Source organism: Apium graveolens, chromosome 3, assembly GCF_009905375.1.
Source record: "Apium graveolens cultivar Ventura chromosome 3, ASM990537v1, whole genome shotgun sequence".
Classification (NCBI taxonomy): domain Eukaryota; kingdom Viridiplantae; phylum Streptophyta; class Magnoliopsida; order Apiales; family Apiaceae; genus Apium; species Apium graveolens.
This window is the reverse complement of record NC_133649.1, coordinates 284,220,225-284,238,502: the sequence shown is the minus strand read 5'-3', so window position 1 is coordinate 284,238,502 and position 18,278 is coordinate 284,220,225. Positions and strand designations below refer to the sequence as shown.

The following is an 18,278-nucleotide window of genomic DNA, read 5'->3' as shown; positions in this document are numbered from 1 at the left end:
TTTGCCTAAAAATATAGGGCCCTCGAGGCCTTAAGCCTGGGAGGGGACCGGGCCGGGCTTTGACCAGACTGGGCTTGACCGGGCTTTGACCGGATCGGGCCGGGCCAGATTTTCGGGCCTGGCTTTTTGTGCACCTCTATCCAAGACTAGAGCATTCCTCCTGTCACCCTGCAATCAGTAATTGGAATCAGTTAGTGTTTTTAAGGACCCAGACTTGCTTGGATCATTTGGCCTTTTTAAGTTTGTTAACATATGCAGCAAAAGACTTTTTATCAGAATTTATGTTAACATCCTTACTATCAGTATTAATACATGCATAAACAGATTTTGCTTTAATTAAAGAGGGTTTCAGTTTATAATAATCATAATACAAACGGTGATACTCTTTACATGTATAAATAGAATGTCAAACACTTCCACAATGAAAACAAGGACTCTGTAGTTTATATCTAACTGTTTTATTCCTAAACTTTAATTTGGAAGAAACATCATTTATCTTTCTATTCTTCTTACAGGAATTAGCAAGATTATTAGTGCTACCACAGTTTGAACATGTCTTTCTAGGTGCATTAGGTGGGGTTACATAATTTATATTCTTATTAACACCTACCTTGTCATTCCTATTTTTCCTGGACCTTTTCTTCTTGTCTTTCATATGTAGATCATTCAGCTTTTGTTTAAGCTGTTTCTAAGTCATTGAACCAATATTTACTGAATTTATGTTAACTTGTTCACTCTTTTCAGTAATTAAGTTTGATCTAGGTGTTGAGTTGGTACCTTCCTCATGAATTGACTTAACGGTATTAGCACTAGGATTAAACTTAATGGTCTTTATTTGAACCTTGTTCAGTTTGACCTTGCTATCAGTTTGTATTGGTTTTGTTATCTCAGTTTCTTTTCCACTTTTCTTATCAGAATTAGATCTAGCTGAGTATCCTAATCATGATCCCCAACAACCATTCTCTAGAATTTCCTGAGTTGATTTTCCTGAGTTAGTCCAAAGTTTAATGACTTCTCTTTCTTTTGCTAGCTTCTTTTCTAGATAAGCATGTTTTTCTAGCAGTTTTTCCTTAACATAAACAGCATTATCTCTTTTTTTTTGAATTTCTAGCATGGAAAGCCACTCAGTTTCTAGGTGATCATTCCTTTTCTTTAACACAGAGTTTTCACTCTATTATTCTTTAAGGTTTGATCCCTAAAACTAACATGCAGAGACTTAAGAAATAATCTTAATTCATAGATATCATCGGTATCAACAACAAGAGTAGTCTGAGGTACCTATAATTCAACATTATCAGCCTCAGCATCAGCTTTTGTCATGAGAGCATAATTGACTCCATCATCTGAATCTGATGAATCATCCTAGTTTTTTTCCTTGAGATCAAGGTTTGTTTCTTCTCAGCTTTGAGTTTTCTGCAGTCAGCTGCAAAATGTCCAATTCCATCACAGTTGTAACATCTCTCTTTTGACTTGTCAAGTTTTCCAGATCTTGATTCCTTCCCATCAGTATTTCTCATGTTGTTCCTCTTATCATAGTTTGAGGAACTGTAACCTTTTCTGGAAAATCTTCTCCCTTTCTTGAAGTTCTTGTAGACCATCTTCTTGAAGTTTTTAACCATTAGAGCAGCCATCTGATCCATATCTTCATTGTTGTTATGATCACTGTCAGTATCTGATTCAGTATCAGTATTTGAGTCATCATCAGTATTTGATGATTCGGTATCTAACTTTGCAATCATGGCTTTCCCTTTGGAGTAGCTTTTTCTCCTAGCTTTCTCCTTTGGCTTCTCTTCAACCTTGAGTGCAACTGGTCTAGCTTTTGATCCTTTCCTCTTTCTTCTTTGCTCCATCTCTAGTTCATGAGTATCTCATCTAGAGGTGTGATGTCAAGTTGATAGTTATCCCTTATTGATGTGACTCATTGTCCCTTGAGTCAAAGTGCTCATATTCTTGAGTAAGTACTGTCCTCCTATTCTTCTTAATAGAAGTTGTACCTTGACACTTTACTTCTAAAGCATCCCATATCTCTTTTGATGTCTTACATCCAATGAGTCTATTGGATATAACACTATCAAGACTGTTGTGCAGGATGTATCTGACCTTAGCATCCTTCATGATAGATGAAATATCTTCAGGAGAATAGTTCTTCCTGTCTTTGTCTATCATCTTTTCCAGATTCTCTTGCAAGTGAAACATCTACCTTCATTGGTCTATGAGGACCATCATAGATCCTGTTCAGATATTCAGGATCTGTGGCTTCCAAGCACATGGTCATCCTGACTTTCCAGATTGGATATTCATGTATCTTTAAGATAGGAACCTTGATTGCTTCATACCTACTCATGTTGCTGCTTATCCGTGATGTGGCTGGGGTTGGTCTTCTTCTTCTTTTTCTGACATGGTTGATTAATTTTGAGATCTTAAACTGTTTGTACGTTAACAGCAAGCTCTACCAATTGTTAGGCCCTTAATCAACTGTAGGGGGGGGGTGAATACAGTTAATACAATCAATTCGACAACCCTTCAACATAATCAACAGTTTTTATATTAACTGATAAAAACTTATTACAATCGTACTCTCTCAAAAGGATGAACAAATATCCTTGAAAGGTGCTAGGTTATGCGAAAGATATAACAATGTCGCAATGTTTATAGCATAAACCTAATATGTGCTTTATATAGAGCACATCTACCAATGTATAAGGAATCATATTCTATTAACAACAAGGAAACCTATACAATTGCTTCTGAGATAGAGTCCTTCACCGCCTTGAGTTCCTGTTTCCTTTTCCTTCTCAAAGATCAACTGATGTGACAAATACTGATTTCATCATCCGTTGACATCATCATCCGTTGATATCATTATTCGTCGATTATCAACATCGGTCGATGTCATCATCATCATTCATCGATACTTGTAGTCATCATCCTTCGATGTTTCTGATAGTTTATGTTTGATATCATCAATTAATCCTAACACAATGAGAATCCCATATTTGTGAGATATTTGATCTAATCATATCCACTCATTTAAATACATCATATTCATCTCTCACCATTCATTTATTATTTTAATATTTTACCATCTTCTTTCTCATTCAACCACACATCAACATCAACCACTGGCGACCACTATTTCCAACCATCAACACCACTGGAGACCACCACCACCTCCGGCGACCACCAGAAAATCACCACCAACCAAAATAAAATCACCACCGCCAAATTAAAATCACCATCGGAAAATTAAAAATCACCACCGGAAATAAAAAATCACCACAAGAAAACTAAAAAGCACCAATGCCAAACAAAAATCACTGTCGTAACTACTTTCAATCTTCACTGGATTAAATTGATACAACTATTAATAATCACCATCACCACCATATATAAATTACCACCACCACCCCCTTAAAACCTCATCATCACACAACCCTCACTCAACCAACGCCACCAACAAACACCATACCTCCATTAACACAACCCTAAAATTACCCTGAAAATCACTATATATCACCGACATCTTTCTAAAAATTATTATACATAAATCAATTATCCACCGACATAAAATCACCTACGTCCACCACTAATCATCACCAATAAAATCTAAATAACCATATTTTCAATTCAAATCACTAGATTTTGCCATATCAAACCAGATCGGAGAATAGTATAGTGTAAACAGTAAATCGGAGATGGAGTAGATTGAGAAAAATGATGATACACAATATTACATCGATTGTGATGATAGATCTGAATATACAGATGATCAGAAAAGTTTGAAAGTCAATCGAAGTTTAATAAATATGAAGATGTTCATTGGGGGGAGGGAGACAGGGAAGAAGAGAGAGAGAGTTTACAGATATGGTGTTTTTCGGCGACGGCGGTGGTCGGCGACGGGGGTAGCTGGGAGAGAAAGGTGGATACGTGGGTAGAGAGAGAAAATGCATGGGTTGTAATGGCAGGCTTAAATAAAACTTAAAATATATTATAATTTTTATGGTTGAGATTTAATATACTAATAAATATGTGTGGCTGAAATTAGATCTCAGTTCTCACAATAGTAGGGGTTCTAATTTGAGCAACTTTCTGTGTGTGTGTATGTGTGTGTATATATATATAGTAAAGTTCTACATAATCCACTTTTTATTGGAGTCCTTGGAGTCCCTCTATGTTCTAAAAATAAAATATCTTATAACATGTGTTATATTACAAAAACATATTTCACAAATATCATTATGCCAATAAGCTCATGCAAATCTCATATACATTTACAAGTACAATTGTATGTTCTGTAAATAAACATTTATATTCTGCAACATGAACATTTATATTCAGCAAACTATATATGTTTTGTAGAATAATATTATTTGCAATTTCTAGCTGTAAAATATTTTTGCACTTCCTTAGTTCAATAAATACCACATTTTCTAGGTTACGTGACAAAATTACCACTTTTAAAATATTTGGCAAAAAATACCACACTCATACTGATTTTCAAAATGGTTAGTAGTAATATACATTTTACAAATGAGCAAGTTGTGTTAATATAAATTTCTAAAACAATTTTTTTTTAAAATCTTGTGATATATATTTTGGTAATACGTATCTTGGTTTTTTATTTTTTCAAATTGTTTTACATGATACTTATTCCCAAAATGCATAATAGTGATGCCCAGATTATAAATGCCTATTAGACTGTTATTTTTGGTTAAAAATTTGAGAAGTACCCAAAATCTAAAAGAAATGATATTTTTGTTCATGAAAGAATGACCAAAATACATCATTTTTTGCTCTAACGGTCCAAAATATCTTAAATTACGAAAAAGTGTCTAAAATATCCGCCATATACACATGATGGACACGGGTACTTAATTTTTAAAAAATTACACATAACACGCATATTCGTTCTAAATTTTAAGAAGGTGCACATTCTAATACAACGCCCAAAATCTTTAAAATACACACTAATACATGTTCTTTATAATTTTTTAAAAAATTAAATGCACATCTCCCTAATATATTTTCATCGAGCAATTTGGGGGAACATCCCGCACTTAGGTATTTTGGATAATTGACCTTTAAAAATGGGTATTTTGGTCCAACGTCCAAAATCTTTTATTAATGACCCTAAGATAATTATAAAATTTGAAAACATTTAATCAGTTTAACTCTCAATTAGAATGTTTCATCCGATTAAATTTCAAGTCATTTAATTTTAATATCTAACTGAGTATTGATTTTATGTATTTCGGTTCAGTTTCGTTCAAATCTAATCTTTTAGAGCAAGTCTAAAAATGCCCTAAATGGTTGTCCTAAACTAAATTTTAGGACATGTTGAATAATTGAGTTTTCCAACAATATATAACCGAATATTAATTTCATGTAATTCGGTTCGGGTCTGTTCAAATCTGAATCTAACCTATTACTAGCTAAGAACACTCCATATTCCAAAATTGGTTAAAAGAAGAGGGAAACAAAAAAAAGAGAAAACTAAGTGCATGTTTACTTTAACTGTTTTCCAGAAAATTTTTCTAAGAAAATTGGAAAAACTAAAAACATGTTCAAATACAAAATTTTCAAAACAAAAAACTGGAAAAATAGAAAACACGGTTTTCCGTGTTTTCCAAATTATAACTAAAAGTGTGTAAAACAACATTTTGATGTTTTCTAAACCTAGAAAAGTGAAAAACAAGTTAAACACTTCACACACAAAAACATTTTTATATTTTTATTATTTTTAACCTTATATGGCCCATTATTAATTTTGTAAGTTTACTTGGAAAGTTAATAAAAAAATGTAACTAGTAAACAACCAATATAATACTAACTTAACTTATGGAACTTATACATTTTCAACACTATAATACATATTTTTAAATTAAAAAGTATAATACATATTTGTAATAAAAAAAATTCAAAATAGTTTAATTTAACAATTATTTTGTTAATTTGATTAATATTAATATTTACATTATAAGAGGGAGCTTGATAATATAATAACTAATAACTTATATGTTAGAAAAATAAAGAAGGGACTTCTCACTAGAACCTAATTATGAGTTATTTCATAAAATATTATTCAAAAAAATTGTATATAATTATTAATTGGATTATTTATTAAAAGCTACAAAATGGTATATATTTATATAGTCATATAATTAGAAAGTTTCATTATTCAACCTATTTCAGAAAAGTGTTTTATACTTTATTTGTCATATTTAATTATATTTTATCTAAAAAAATTATTTTAAACATGTTAAGGAAATATGTATATACAATTAAATTATTAAATTATGAAATGTTTAAATTGTTTTACCGGTTGCTCTTCTATATATCTACTCAAATTATCTCTTCATTTATTTAATATTTTTAAGAAAACAGAAAACTGATCATATATTATTTTAGCATTTGGAACATTTTTTCTCAGCTTTCAACTATTTTCTTAGAAATGAAAATTTTAGAAAATTTTAGAATAACAGGAAATAAAAAAATGGGAAAAAATTCTTCAGCCCCTAAGGCCTGTTTGGGAAACTCGAAAACAAAGCCTAAAAAAGCGAACTAAAAAACCAAAAAAATGGGTAAGGTATTAACACCAACCTCACCACCGCCAGCACCGCCACAATCACCGGAAATGAACAAGCCCAAGAAGAAAAAAGGCAGGCCCTCTTTGAAACATCAAAAACCCAAAAGCCCAAATCGCCCACTCTCCGACGACGACGAAAGAGAACAGAAGAAAGTCAAGCTCGTAGTTCGCTTGCCTCAATCCAGTCAACAACAACATTTTGATAGTCCCGAGACTAAAAACGATGATTTGATGTCAGTAGAGCAGGTCAGTTTTTATAATTAAAGGAACTGTCAGTCGAGGTGAGCGAAAACTGGTTCGGTTAAAAGAGGAAAGTTTGAGTTTTTATTTTAAATCTCTCTTGAATTTCGCGCGTTTCTCTTTATATGTGTTTATGAAATTTCCAAGATCTGGTTGGATTATATAAAGTTGACTTAGTCAACGCCTTTGTGGCTGTACTTGTTGCCACTCACTTGCCATAATATTTTATTATTGATTTTTGTTTGTTTAACAACTTTTCTTATTTAAAGTTTTTATTTTTTGTTTTTTTTGTAATTTCAGTTTTGTTTGTGTTACTTTAATTTAACTTGTGCTATTGGATTGATTTTGCAGCAAGAAAGTGATACTAAAGCTACTGACACTCTACATGGTACAATTCTGATATCTATTGTTGAACAGGGAATTTTTGGTTGGATTATGGTATTTTAGCGCGGTTAACGGGAATGTGAATATTGAAATTTCATTGGCATTCCTCTTAACCGGGTTGGAATACCATGATCGAAACGGGCACTTAATTTGTTAGCTTACAATTAGTGGACTTTGTTTGGATTATTTTTGGATAGGGTCATCATTGGAGACTGGACCCACACCAGCAACACCTTTGCTAGATAAAATGTTGTTGGTTTTCATTCTTGATAGGCTTCAGAAGTATGTGATATATTTTTGAGTTTCCTAGTTGTTCTTTTACCACTCCACAGTTTCGAGTTTAGATATGATGTTAATGTTGTTGGTTTTTGATGTTTGATTGTGCAGGAAGGATACTTACGGTGTATTTTCCGAGCCGGTTGATCCCAATGAGGTATTTTTTATGAATTGATGTGTTGTTTGTGTAGTTTTAAGTGAATGTTGTTTGTTGATTGTTTGTTTACGTTTTTGTAGCTTCCCGGCTATCATGAAATAATCGAGCGTCCAATGGATTTTAAGACAGTTAGGAGGAAACTTGATGCTGGATCGTACTCCAACCTGGAAGAACTGGAGGTTTGTCTCCGATTATCTATTTGAAATGTTTCATTGCGTCCTGTTAAGTCACTTGTTCTGATTACTGCTGTTGCAGACTTAGCTCAAATGCAAAGCTATTTTTTGATTATAACCATTCTGTCAAATTAAGAATCCTGAAAATTCTTCACCTCCAGATGCTCTAGCTTTTATACACTTCATCAGCTGTCCCAAAGTAGTTAATTACATTCTGTTTCAATCTGAGGCTGACATGTCAAGTAAAACATTCTGTTTAGACGGAAGTAGACATATTGAAAATACTTGTTGCTATTATGTTTTGCTATGTTGCAAAGACATTGCACTGTGAGGACTTCGATTATTGTCTAATTGAAGTGTGAACGTTCTTATTGTAATAGTTTTCTTTGATTCCGCATATTTAGTCAACTACAGTACATGGGTATCTAATGGTTAATTAATTAGAACTCATAAACAATACTTGTTCTTTCTATAATAAATCTCTAAGTTTAGTTAGTTGTTTAGTTAGAACCGCTTACAATAAGATAAAAACTGAAGTTGTGAGCAAGTGCTTGTGACAGCTCCTTGCTATGGACATTACTATCACAAGAAAACTTGAACAGCCTGCCAATATAATTGGTGTTTATAAAGTTTAGTCGATGGGATTTAATAGCTAATGATTTTTGTAAAAAAAACAAATATATCTGAAATATTATATATATTTTGAGTGCTGTTAATGGATGTTGGAATTGGTTTTAATTTAAAGGATGTACTGATCAACTTTGTGGTTTTGCACTTGGGAGAGATGAATGTTTAGAATTGTGGAGGATGACAGATTAAACACTTTTACAATTATATTTCATAATATGCTAGGATGAATTACACTGATAAACTACTTGTGAATCCAGAATTCAACACTAATACATGATACACACACATATATATAAATCAATATATATATTAAGAAAGTGGGTAGACAGATGAGATAAGTCATAGTTATTGAACATGTTACTAATTATGCAAGTTACGTTTTATTTAATTCTTGCTTCCTCTGCTGAAGTTACTCAAAAGATAAATAAATTAAATACAACTTTTCTGGATTAAATTACTTTCTGAGTTTTAGTGAATTTATGTTAGACATACACCTGTACTACTGTGCTGAAATACCAATAGTTGAATGTGAAGGCTCACTTTTGCTTTCTCATCTTCTGTCAGAGCTAAGTTGGTATGATATCGATTTCTAAAGTACACCCTTGTCGGTTTAAGACGGATTTAAAAAAATGTTAATATATACTATTAAAAGTAGGTTAGGTTATATCTTTGGGATGGATTCAAAATATTAGTTCACTATGATTTCTTATCTACCAGAGCTTGTCATTTATAATAATCCTTTTTTGAGATAGTTTCCCTTATAGAATACTTGGATAGATTATATCTATCTATCTACGTTTTCTAAGATTAAAAGAAAAATGTTGCTTAACATTGTCCTGTTTGTTATCAGGCAGACGTGCTCTTAATCTGTTCGAACGCAATGCAGTATAACTCATCAGATACTGTTTACTTTCGGCAGGTATGACCAAATGTCAGTTGAGTTAATTTTGATTATTTAATTTTGTTCCAATCTATAACCGAGTCATGGGCTACGTTATGCAGGCTAGGTCCATACAAGAACTGGCAAAACGCGACTTTGAGAATTTAAGGCATGAAGGTGATGATGGTGAACTGCGACCAAAAGTTGTAAGAAGAGGCAGGCCACCAAGTAAACATCTGAAAAAGCCACCCCTTACTACATCCATCAGTAACAATGGCCCTGAAACCTCCTCAGGTGCAACTCTTGCCAAGGGCGGAGGCGTCTAGAACCCTGGGTTACCGATTGTGAACCCTGAGTTTGTCCTCTTGTTTTTTTCTCTATTTCTTCTTTTATACTAAGTATCTAACAGACTAGCACCAAAAGTCGAAGTGAAACACAATACTACAATAAAAATTTGTTATTAAATAGAAATTGGTTTATCTTGTTTAGTTCCTTTGATTCCCCAGTTGCCTGTACAAAACTTTCAAACCTAATATGTTATTAAATAGATTATGCTAGCTATTTTTACTAATATTTGTATACACTTATTTAAAGTACAGCACTTAAACGTTTAAGTGAATATAGTAATGTAATCATATTGGTAATTAAGATCTAAACAGATTTGTTTTTACTCCTATGTTTGATCACTACTGTTTTACTCCTATGTTTGATAACTAAACAGATTTAGTTATGTTTTATTGATTTTAAATAGTTAAATAGTCCTTTTGTTACCACCGACACGGAGAAATGTGTAGGAGCCGAATGTTCTCCCCGCCAGAGCTCACTTTTACAAATAACACATTGTAATTCAGAGTTAATTGATTGAAAATTTTATTTAATTTTCTTTAAGTACGCTGACATTTATTTCTTGGCATGGCTACCAGCTCTTGCAGCTGCAGAATCACCGGCCCTTGCAGCTACAGACTCACCAACCCTTGCAACTGCAGAAGAAAACACAAATGGGTCTAGCGCTTACAACTTAAGAAGAACTCCTATGTCATATAAGTTTCAGACAACTAATTCTGCACACCGTTCCCGTAATGGTGGAAACTACTCTGAGTGGTTGGCTGACTGGAATGATGAATTTCCAGGTGCAGAGATAACTATTACTTTTGATCCCCTTGGACCCCCTCCCCCTCCATTGTTTTAAATATGTCTGCCTAGAATTACTTCAAAAAAGTTGTACATTTATCTTAGAAAGTTCCAAATAGAAACTTGTATGCTCATAAATCACTTGATAGTTTGTTCTTAGTTTGCAGAATTTAATTTATTTGTTTTCCATATTCAGTAATCCATCTCTTAGTATATTTAAATTTTGGTAGAGTGTCAAGATTATAAAACTTTTAATTCTTGTTGCTTAATGTTTTTAATTCTCCGTGCAGCTTACATTTTGCGAGCCGACATGAAGTATGGTAAGAAATTGATATTGATTGATGAGACCAGGCGTGAGACCTACAAGCAGTTTCACCCTGCATCATACGGCCATGAGCCATCATTATTGTCCGATTTTGGCAGAGATACAAAGCAATTAATGCCGGTATGACTAATTTTATACGACATATTTATAGAGTTGGATATTTACATTTTGGATTACATTTCTTTTATGATGATTTAGGAAATTTTATTAAAATCTTCTAGGACTAGAACTAGCTTTTTTATTAATAAAGGACAAATATTGAACAGATGTTTATCCCCGACACACATTGATCAATACATCAATTTACCCTGTTTGGCAATTAGCTTTTAGCTGTTAGCTGTAGCGGTTTGAAATAGTTGTTTTGACTAGGTGATTGAGTAAGCTGTTTTGACTACCTGATTGAATTTAGCTCTTTCGAATAAAACTATTTGGTAAGTAGATGTTTCAATTGGTTTTTTGTATTGGATTTGGAAGTTAGTTTTTTGGCAAAATAAAAAGTTTTTTGAATCAAATTAGAGATTTGACCAAATGAAACCTCTAATATTAGTGTTTGCTAGTTAGTAGTTTTTTGTAATAGCTTTTTGATCCCAAAAAGCTAATTTTGAAAAAGCTACTTAAAGGAGTTTTTTCAAGTTTATAATACAAAAAACCAATTAAAACATCTATTTACCAAACAGTTTTATTCGAAACATCTAAATTCAATTATCTAGTCAAAATAGCTTACTCAAAACAGATATTTCAAACCGCTACAGCTAACATCTAACTAATTGCCAAACAGGGCCATTATCTACTTGAAAAAGCTCCGCCAAGTAGCTTTTTCAAAATTTGCTTCTGGGACCAAAAACCCATTTCAAAAAGCTAACTACCAAAATATTAGAGGTTTTATTTGGTCAAACCTTCAATTTGATGCAGAAAGCTATTTTCTTGCAAAAAGGCTTACTTTAAACAGGGCCATACTTAGCTAACTGTTAAAAACTATATGATTTTATATGCGTTTCAGGTAGGTCTGCACATGGAGCATAGTTATGCAAGAAGTGTAGCTCGATTTGCAGCAAATCTTGGGCCAGTTGTATGGAATTTTGCTTCCAAAAAGCTGGCAAGTGTTTTACCCCCAGGGGTGAAGTTTGGGCCTGGTTATGTCGGAGAAAGGGAAGCTCCATTACAGTCACCTTTCTCCTCACATGAAATGAAATCTTCATGTAGTTTGGTGTGTGAGGTAAATAAAAGAGGTTCAGTCACTCCATCTACATCAGGTGTAAATCCAGTTGTTTCATCCGGGTTTCAAGATGGAGACAATTTGGAAGAAACAAACAGAAGAATTAATTGCCAGAATGAGTCGGCTGTATCTCAAGGTACGCCACTTTCTGGAATAAGACCTGGACAGAGCTTCCATACTCCGAATAAAACTGTATTTTATGCTGGGAGAAATGGCTTGAACGGTGCGTTTGGGTGCAGTTTCCCATCCCAAATGGGGCCGGTACTAGCAGACATGGCAGGCGGACATTCTTGTCTAGAAGAAGCTTCACAGCTGCCATGCGTGGTCCCTAAAAGTGAGTTGACATGTCCTTCTGCTCTAGCAGACCATGTTAAGTCAGAAGAACACAAGTGTGTAGAAAATGAGACGACACTACATTCCGGACAAGTTTCTGATGGGAAAAAATCTTTGCAAGCAGCAAGCTCACATGCCTTGCAATATTTTGTAGAAGCACAGCCAGACCTTAATGTCAAACTCCAAGCGCCGAGCTCACCTAATTCAGGGTTTAAGGTTGTATCGCCCCAGCAGCCAGATCTAGCGTTGCAGCTATGACAGGCACTACTGTACAAGTAAGTGCTTTGCAGCGTTGTAAGTTGTAACCATTTTTCAGTTCTAATGCCAAGAACATGTTGTTTCACTTGTTTGACATTTATAGGAACTTCAGAACTTGTTCATATATAGAAGGAAACAGAAGATATTTGAGGGCTGTTTTTTTTTTTTTGCTATTTAGTGATCCGACTCTTTTGGAGTGGGCTATCAACAACAACAAATTAGTAATAATCATTTTTCGGTTTATAGTTTCAAACTTTAATGAAATGCGGAGAAGATATATGCTCTTTTCTGATCTCCTGGCATGTGTTTACCTGCTTGATTCGGTCTGAGTTGTGCCATGTCGAACCGAGCCAAACTTGATAATTTAAATGGGTAAAAGATTGTGTTTGAATTCTAACTAGAATCATGATATAGTTCACCTTTATCTTTTAAGTGTTTATCCAATTGCGTTTCTCACTACGAGGCTCAATTGTCTGTTCTCTCTGCTGTATCTGTTATTATTTATGTAAGCTTGTGTGCAATTTTTATGTTCTTTTTTTGTTCTTTTTTGACAGAAGACACGTTCATCTTCGATCATAATCACACCTCAAAAGTGAGCAAAAGATACAAGACAGACAAGAAACCCAGCTAGGTAAAGATGCAATATAAATTATTTTAACCAACCAATGAGCAGGAGCATTAAGAAGCCTAGGAATAAAATGAAACAAGTTAAGAATGGAAGCAAATGATCTAATGTCTTTCCCGATGACCGTGACCTCCCAATTAAGGCGGAGCCTTGTCTAAGCATCCTAGCGCAATGGCAGTACCGCATGAGCAAATAAATATTGACGACGATAAACAAGAAAATAAGTTTTTCAGATTGCCTTAATCTCAGCTTCGAGATTATGGAGCAACTGAAGTAGCAGCAGGTTCATGAAGATGAGAGCAGAATAGTAATGGAAGTTCACTTTGAGACGATAGACCAAGACTATGAACATTGAAAAATGTCACTCGAGAGCATCTTTTGTTCAAAAACAAATGCGTTCCTAGCCTTCCATATTTTCCAGATTGTAGATGCAAAGGATGCAGATGCTTATAAAAAGAAATCTTGTTTACAATATTCTAAAACCAAGTTAATAAATGTACTGTTCTTATAACCAAGTACACTACATTATAGACTCGATTTGGTTTAGCAACCCATACATACAATCTGCAGAAAACTGATCAAGCTGATTTAGGCAAGACACTGAAATTCTGCTTGTACCCCTGTTGATTCAAGTTTCAACAATTCAAGAATGAGCAATTTACAAAGCTTGATTTGACAATCAAAAAACAATTTTGAATACATGATTCGCTTCCGCTTTCTTTCGAGGCAGTGAGTTGTGACCTATATTATCCGGACTCAGCTAAAAGTGTCCGACGCACAGTGAGTTGTGAGCACAGTGAGTTGTGACCTATATTACCCGGATTCAGCTAAAAGTGTTAGACGCAGGGAGTTGTGACTTATATTACCCGGACTCGCCTAAAAGTGTAAGACGCGGATATGAGTAGTGTCGGTTTCCGACAATTAAATTTTACATATTTTTGGCCAAGCTATATTATCCGGACTCGGTTAAAAGTGTCCGACACACAGTGAGTTGTGACCTATATTACCCGGATTCGGCTAAAAGTGTCCGACGATGCAGGGAGTTGTGACCTATATTACCCGGACTCGCCTAAAGTGTAAGACGCGGATATGAGTAGTGTCGGTTTCCGACAATTGAATTTTACATATTTTTTGCCAAGAATAGGTGTTGGAGTGTCCATATACATGTTCGATGAGTATCAAATATTCGACACAGGGGTCGAAGAAAATTAAAGAGTCGGTTGACATAGATAGTCACATGTTTCTACGTGTTAATTTTAAACGCCTACCCAAACCTTAAAAAAATTATCTCCGAGTAAAACTAAACTTACAGAAAAAGGTCCAGAAATCCAAAAGAAAATTATAAAACTATCTCTAATGTATCTGGAATATGGGGTAAACATATCTCGAATGTTTCTACTCTATTACTGTATTATTGTGTTTGGTACATTTCGACAATTATGCATTCCACATCTTCATCGTCTTTCCCAGACCATATGGTATCCAGTTATGGTTCTAACTCCAAACCATTTTTCCACCATTTCTTTCAACTCATTATCATGCACCTCACAGAACTTCTGCGGCCACCCTATCGGTTCAACAGCAGCAAACCCGAGTCCCGGTGCTCGATCGTTCGATTTCGGATTCACCGCTTTTGTCCAATCCACAACATACGCGGAGACCCTGCGTCTAAACTTAGCCTTGAACTCAGGCCAGGCTTGATACTTATAGTGATTTATAACCACATTATTTATATTCAACTTTCGCGACTTGAAACCACTCTTCAAATCAAAATGATGTATAACATTGAGCAAAGAATCACTAACTGCATTCAACAACACAATCGATTTGTGACGATTTTCAATCCTCTTTCGACAATTGTACCCTTGCATTACTCCTAACACCGGATTCTCTTTCTGATTCGACGGTCCAAATTCGTGACAACCGATCATTATTTGGCCAACTTTTGGATCCGCATTCTGCAAAAACGATCGTAACATCGATTTCGACGGAACAGTCGAATTAGACCAAGCCCGAGCATAAACAAATTCATCCACGTCTATAAACATCATCCATGTACACATCTCTTTGTTACTAATCGCACAATGTGAGAAACCAGCTTCTTGTGTTTTCGGCCATAGCCAAAAATTCAAACTAATATTATACCCTTCACTCACGAGCTTTTTCGCAACATCATGTAAATCATCGTCGCTCCCGTTATCGTAAAAAATAAATTTATCGACCCCGATATTCGAATGATAAATTACCCATTCTCGCAGAAATTTAGCGACATTATAAACCATGGTACACGCACACAAAAGCGATTTCGGGTTAGTCACAGTTAAATTACGAACAGGGTCACCGTACGCAATAGAAGGCATCACGTTTTTCTCTGCTATAAATTCGAGCGAGACTCTGACGAGAGTTGAAGCAGCCATTAAATCAGGACGTTGACAACGAAACACTTCTTGTAACGAATTAGTAACGGAGGTTCGAGTTGCGTTACCCACGTCATCACCAAACAAACAATTAAACTCCTGTGGGGCCTTATTAACACCTTGGCGCTTATTAACACCTTTTACAAACACAACGACGTCGTTTGGAGTGAACAAAACATCATACACTATATAATCCCACCGGAAAAGGTCCGCCGCCGGCGTCTCTCTCGATGGAAACCTAATCACCGACGAATTCACCAACGTCGGCTCCGGAAACGGTGCTCTCCGGCGAACACGTGGCGGCATCTCACAGGTCAACAAAGTCCGGTTCGGAAACGGCAAGCTCCCGGAAAAATGCGCCGGCGATTTCTCATTCGTCGGAAAAATACAAAAAATACTTTTATAATGTGTATATTTATTCTCCGGCGAGAGCACGACGAGCACCTGCCACTCCGGGAACAGAATAGAGACCGGAGAAATCGCCGGAGGCGGGAGAAGCGGAGGAGATGACGTGGCAAGCAAGGACTGGTTATTAAAATTGAGAGGAGTTTTAGTGGAGGAGAGAGAAGGAAGAGGTCGCCGGAAAATATAGTCACGGAGGAAATAGTCGCCGGAGAGATTGTAGTAGAGAGAAGCTAGAAAGAGAGTGAGAGCTACGATGTATATGATGTATGTTGATAGGAGTTTACGGACTATCATCTTTGTTTGTTTTGGAATAAGTCATTCATACACACATACGGATACTAATAGAAAGATAGATATATTACAACTTACAAGTGAGTTTTAATTATTTAAGGGAACGAAAGCCCTTTTTTGTATTGAATTTTTCAAAATAATCTTTTGTAGGATTTTTTGGGAAGAGGATTTACTATATAATCTCTAGTGTTGTCGTCGTTAATGTTAATCAAAGATTTTATCGTAATTTTAGAAATCGAACAGAATTAAAGGATGCAAAAATTAATTTATGAAAGTGGGTATATATTATTAATTTTATGTTAAAGTAAAAGAATGTAAAAATTATATTTTTAATTAAGATTTAATTACTTTTAAAGAATTAATTTTAAATTTTAATACTTCACGAACCTTGATGTTTTTGGAATAGGTGCTCGTTACTTTTTTTCAAAATCAAAAAGTTTTCTTCTTTTATTATTGTTTTTATTATTGTTGAGTTTATTTAAGCCGATAACAAATTACGTTGAATAATAATTATTATCCTATGAGAAAATATAATTAGCCAAACTTATAATTGTAACATTTATATTCACCATCTTATACACTCTTATGAAAAACTCAACTTTATCATATGTCAAAAGTTTAAGTGTGTCAAAAATAAAAGACGTGAACATGATTATGTTACATTTATTTTTCTATTATTTTGTCCATTATTATTTAAACATCAATAATAGAAAGAATATATTATAACATTACTATTATTTGAAATTTTTATCTCTAAGCTATCATATCATCGGAAGAATGCATACATTAGGTAAATTATTTTATTTAAAATTTCAAATATGAAAATATTAAAAAAAAAAAAAAAGCTTTCATAAATATAAAATTTTGCCATAGTGAATTTCAAAAGTAATTTAGTAATTTCATAAACTTTTATTTATTCACACATGGGTCTAAGTCAAGTTGAGAAAGTAAAGACCAAGAAAGACGATAAAGATGAAGATAACGCATTAGCGAGATAGAGGCAAGTCGATTGGTGATGCACAAAATTTGTAAGGAAACTAAAATGGAATAGAAAAGATGACATTATGCATTTGAAAATCAAGGAAGAAAAGGAGGAAGTTTGAATGTGACATCTAAGCAGTTTACTCTCAGAGTCGGAGACGTGTTGGACAAGAAGACAACATATGCAGTAGAGATAACTAGTGTTATCTTTGAACTCTCTTTTATTCTTTGTTTTCGACAGGTGTTATGTATGAGTATGACCTCTGCTGCCCGTACTTGACATTCATGCACGAAGGCATAAATTATAAGTCAGTCCCGTCGAACAATTTTAGCCTTTTCTTTATAAAATTAAAGGAAATAATTATTTCCTGAAAAATTGGTAAATTTTAATCAATAAAATATTCAACTATTTACTATATATATAATACCCAATTATTATTAGTGCAGTATAATACCCCACTAATCTTGCGGTATCTATATATGAAATAACTAATTACCAGCGAAGTATCTTATATAAATTGATATATAGTGGAGTATTCAATCGGCTAAAACTATCAATTTTTTAGAATTATTATTGTGGTTAATTTATTAAAAAAAATTGGTGAGGATCGTCATTTTTTCAATCTTAACCTGCATCATAAAATATTTCCATTTTTTTACAAAAAAAATGTTTACTTTGTAGGAAATATTTTTGATTCGCTTTTTTGAAATCTGATAAATCGCAATGCTTCATTTTAAATAAAATATTGAATGATAATTATTTTTTAAATAAAAATGCATAAGACTCATATATTTGAAATTATTTAAATTTTAATATATATTTAATTTTGTTTTGATCAAGTGGTTCCAATTAATTTCTAATTTGTCAATTAAAACAATATACACAATATACTTCTAAAATCTCATACATGCCTTCAAATTTTTCTAACAACAAATCGGCTAAAATATGCATAGAACTAAAATAAATAAC

At 33.9% G+C, this 18,278-nt stretch overlaps 2 protein-coding genes across 3 annotated transcripts; one reads left to right on the top strand and one right to left on the bottom strand.

The window, feature by feature from the left end:
• Positions 1 to 6,497: 6,497 nt before the first annotated feature.
• Positions 6,498 to 12,883, top strand: LOC141713488 (uncharacterized). 2 transcript variants are annotated; one of them, XM_074516921.1, is made up of 11 exons: positions 6,498 to 6,832; positions 7,178 to 7,214; positions 7,408 to 7,492; positions 7,598 to 7,643; positions 7,724 to 7,822; positions 9,297 to 9,365; positions 9,449 to 9,620; positions 10,250 to 10,456; positions 10,748 to 10,902; positions 11,783 to 12,134; positions 12,238 to 12,416. In XM_074516921.1, the coding sequence occupies exons 1-11, from the start codon at positions 6,578 to 6,580 to the stop codon at positions 12,264 to 12,266; spliced, it is 1,506 nt and encodes a 501-aa protein (XP_074373022.1). In that variant the 5' UTR covers positions 6,498 to 6,577; the 3' UTR covers positions 12,267 to 12,416. The 2 variants fall into 2 exon arrangements, with proteins under 2 accessions (XP_074373022.1, XP_074373021.1); XM_074516920.1 differs by having other exon boundaries at positions 6,502 to 6,832; positions 11,783 to 12,883.
• Positions 12,884 to 14,412: 1,529 nt separating this feature from the next.
• Positions 14,413 to 16,389, bottom strand: LOC141713487 (glycosyltransferase family 92 protein At1g27200). The gene has a single exon (XM_074516919.1). The coding sequence runs from the start codon at positions 16,328 to 16,330 to the stop codon at positions 14,669 to 14,671; it is 1,662 nt and encodes a 553-aa protein (XP_074373020.1). The 5' UTR covers positions 16,331 to 16,389; the 3' UTR covers positions 14,413 to 14,668.
• Positions 16,390 to 18,278: the final 1,889 nt, after the last annotated feature.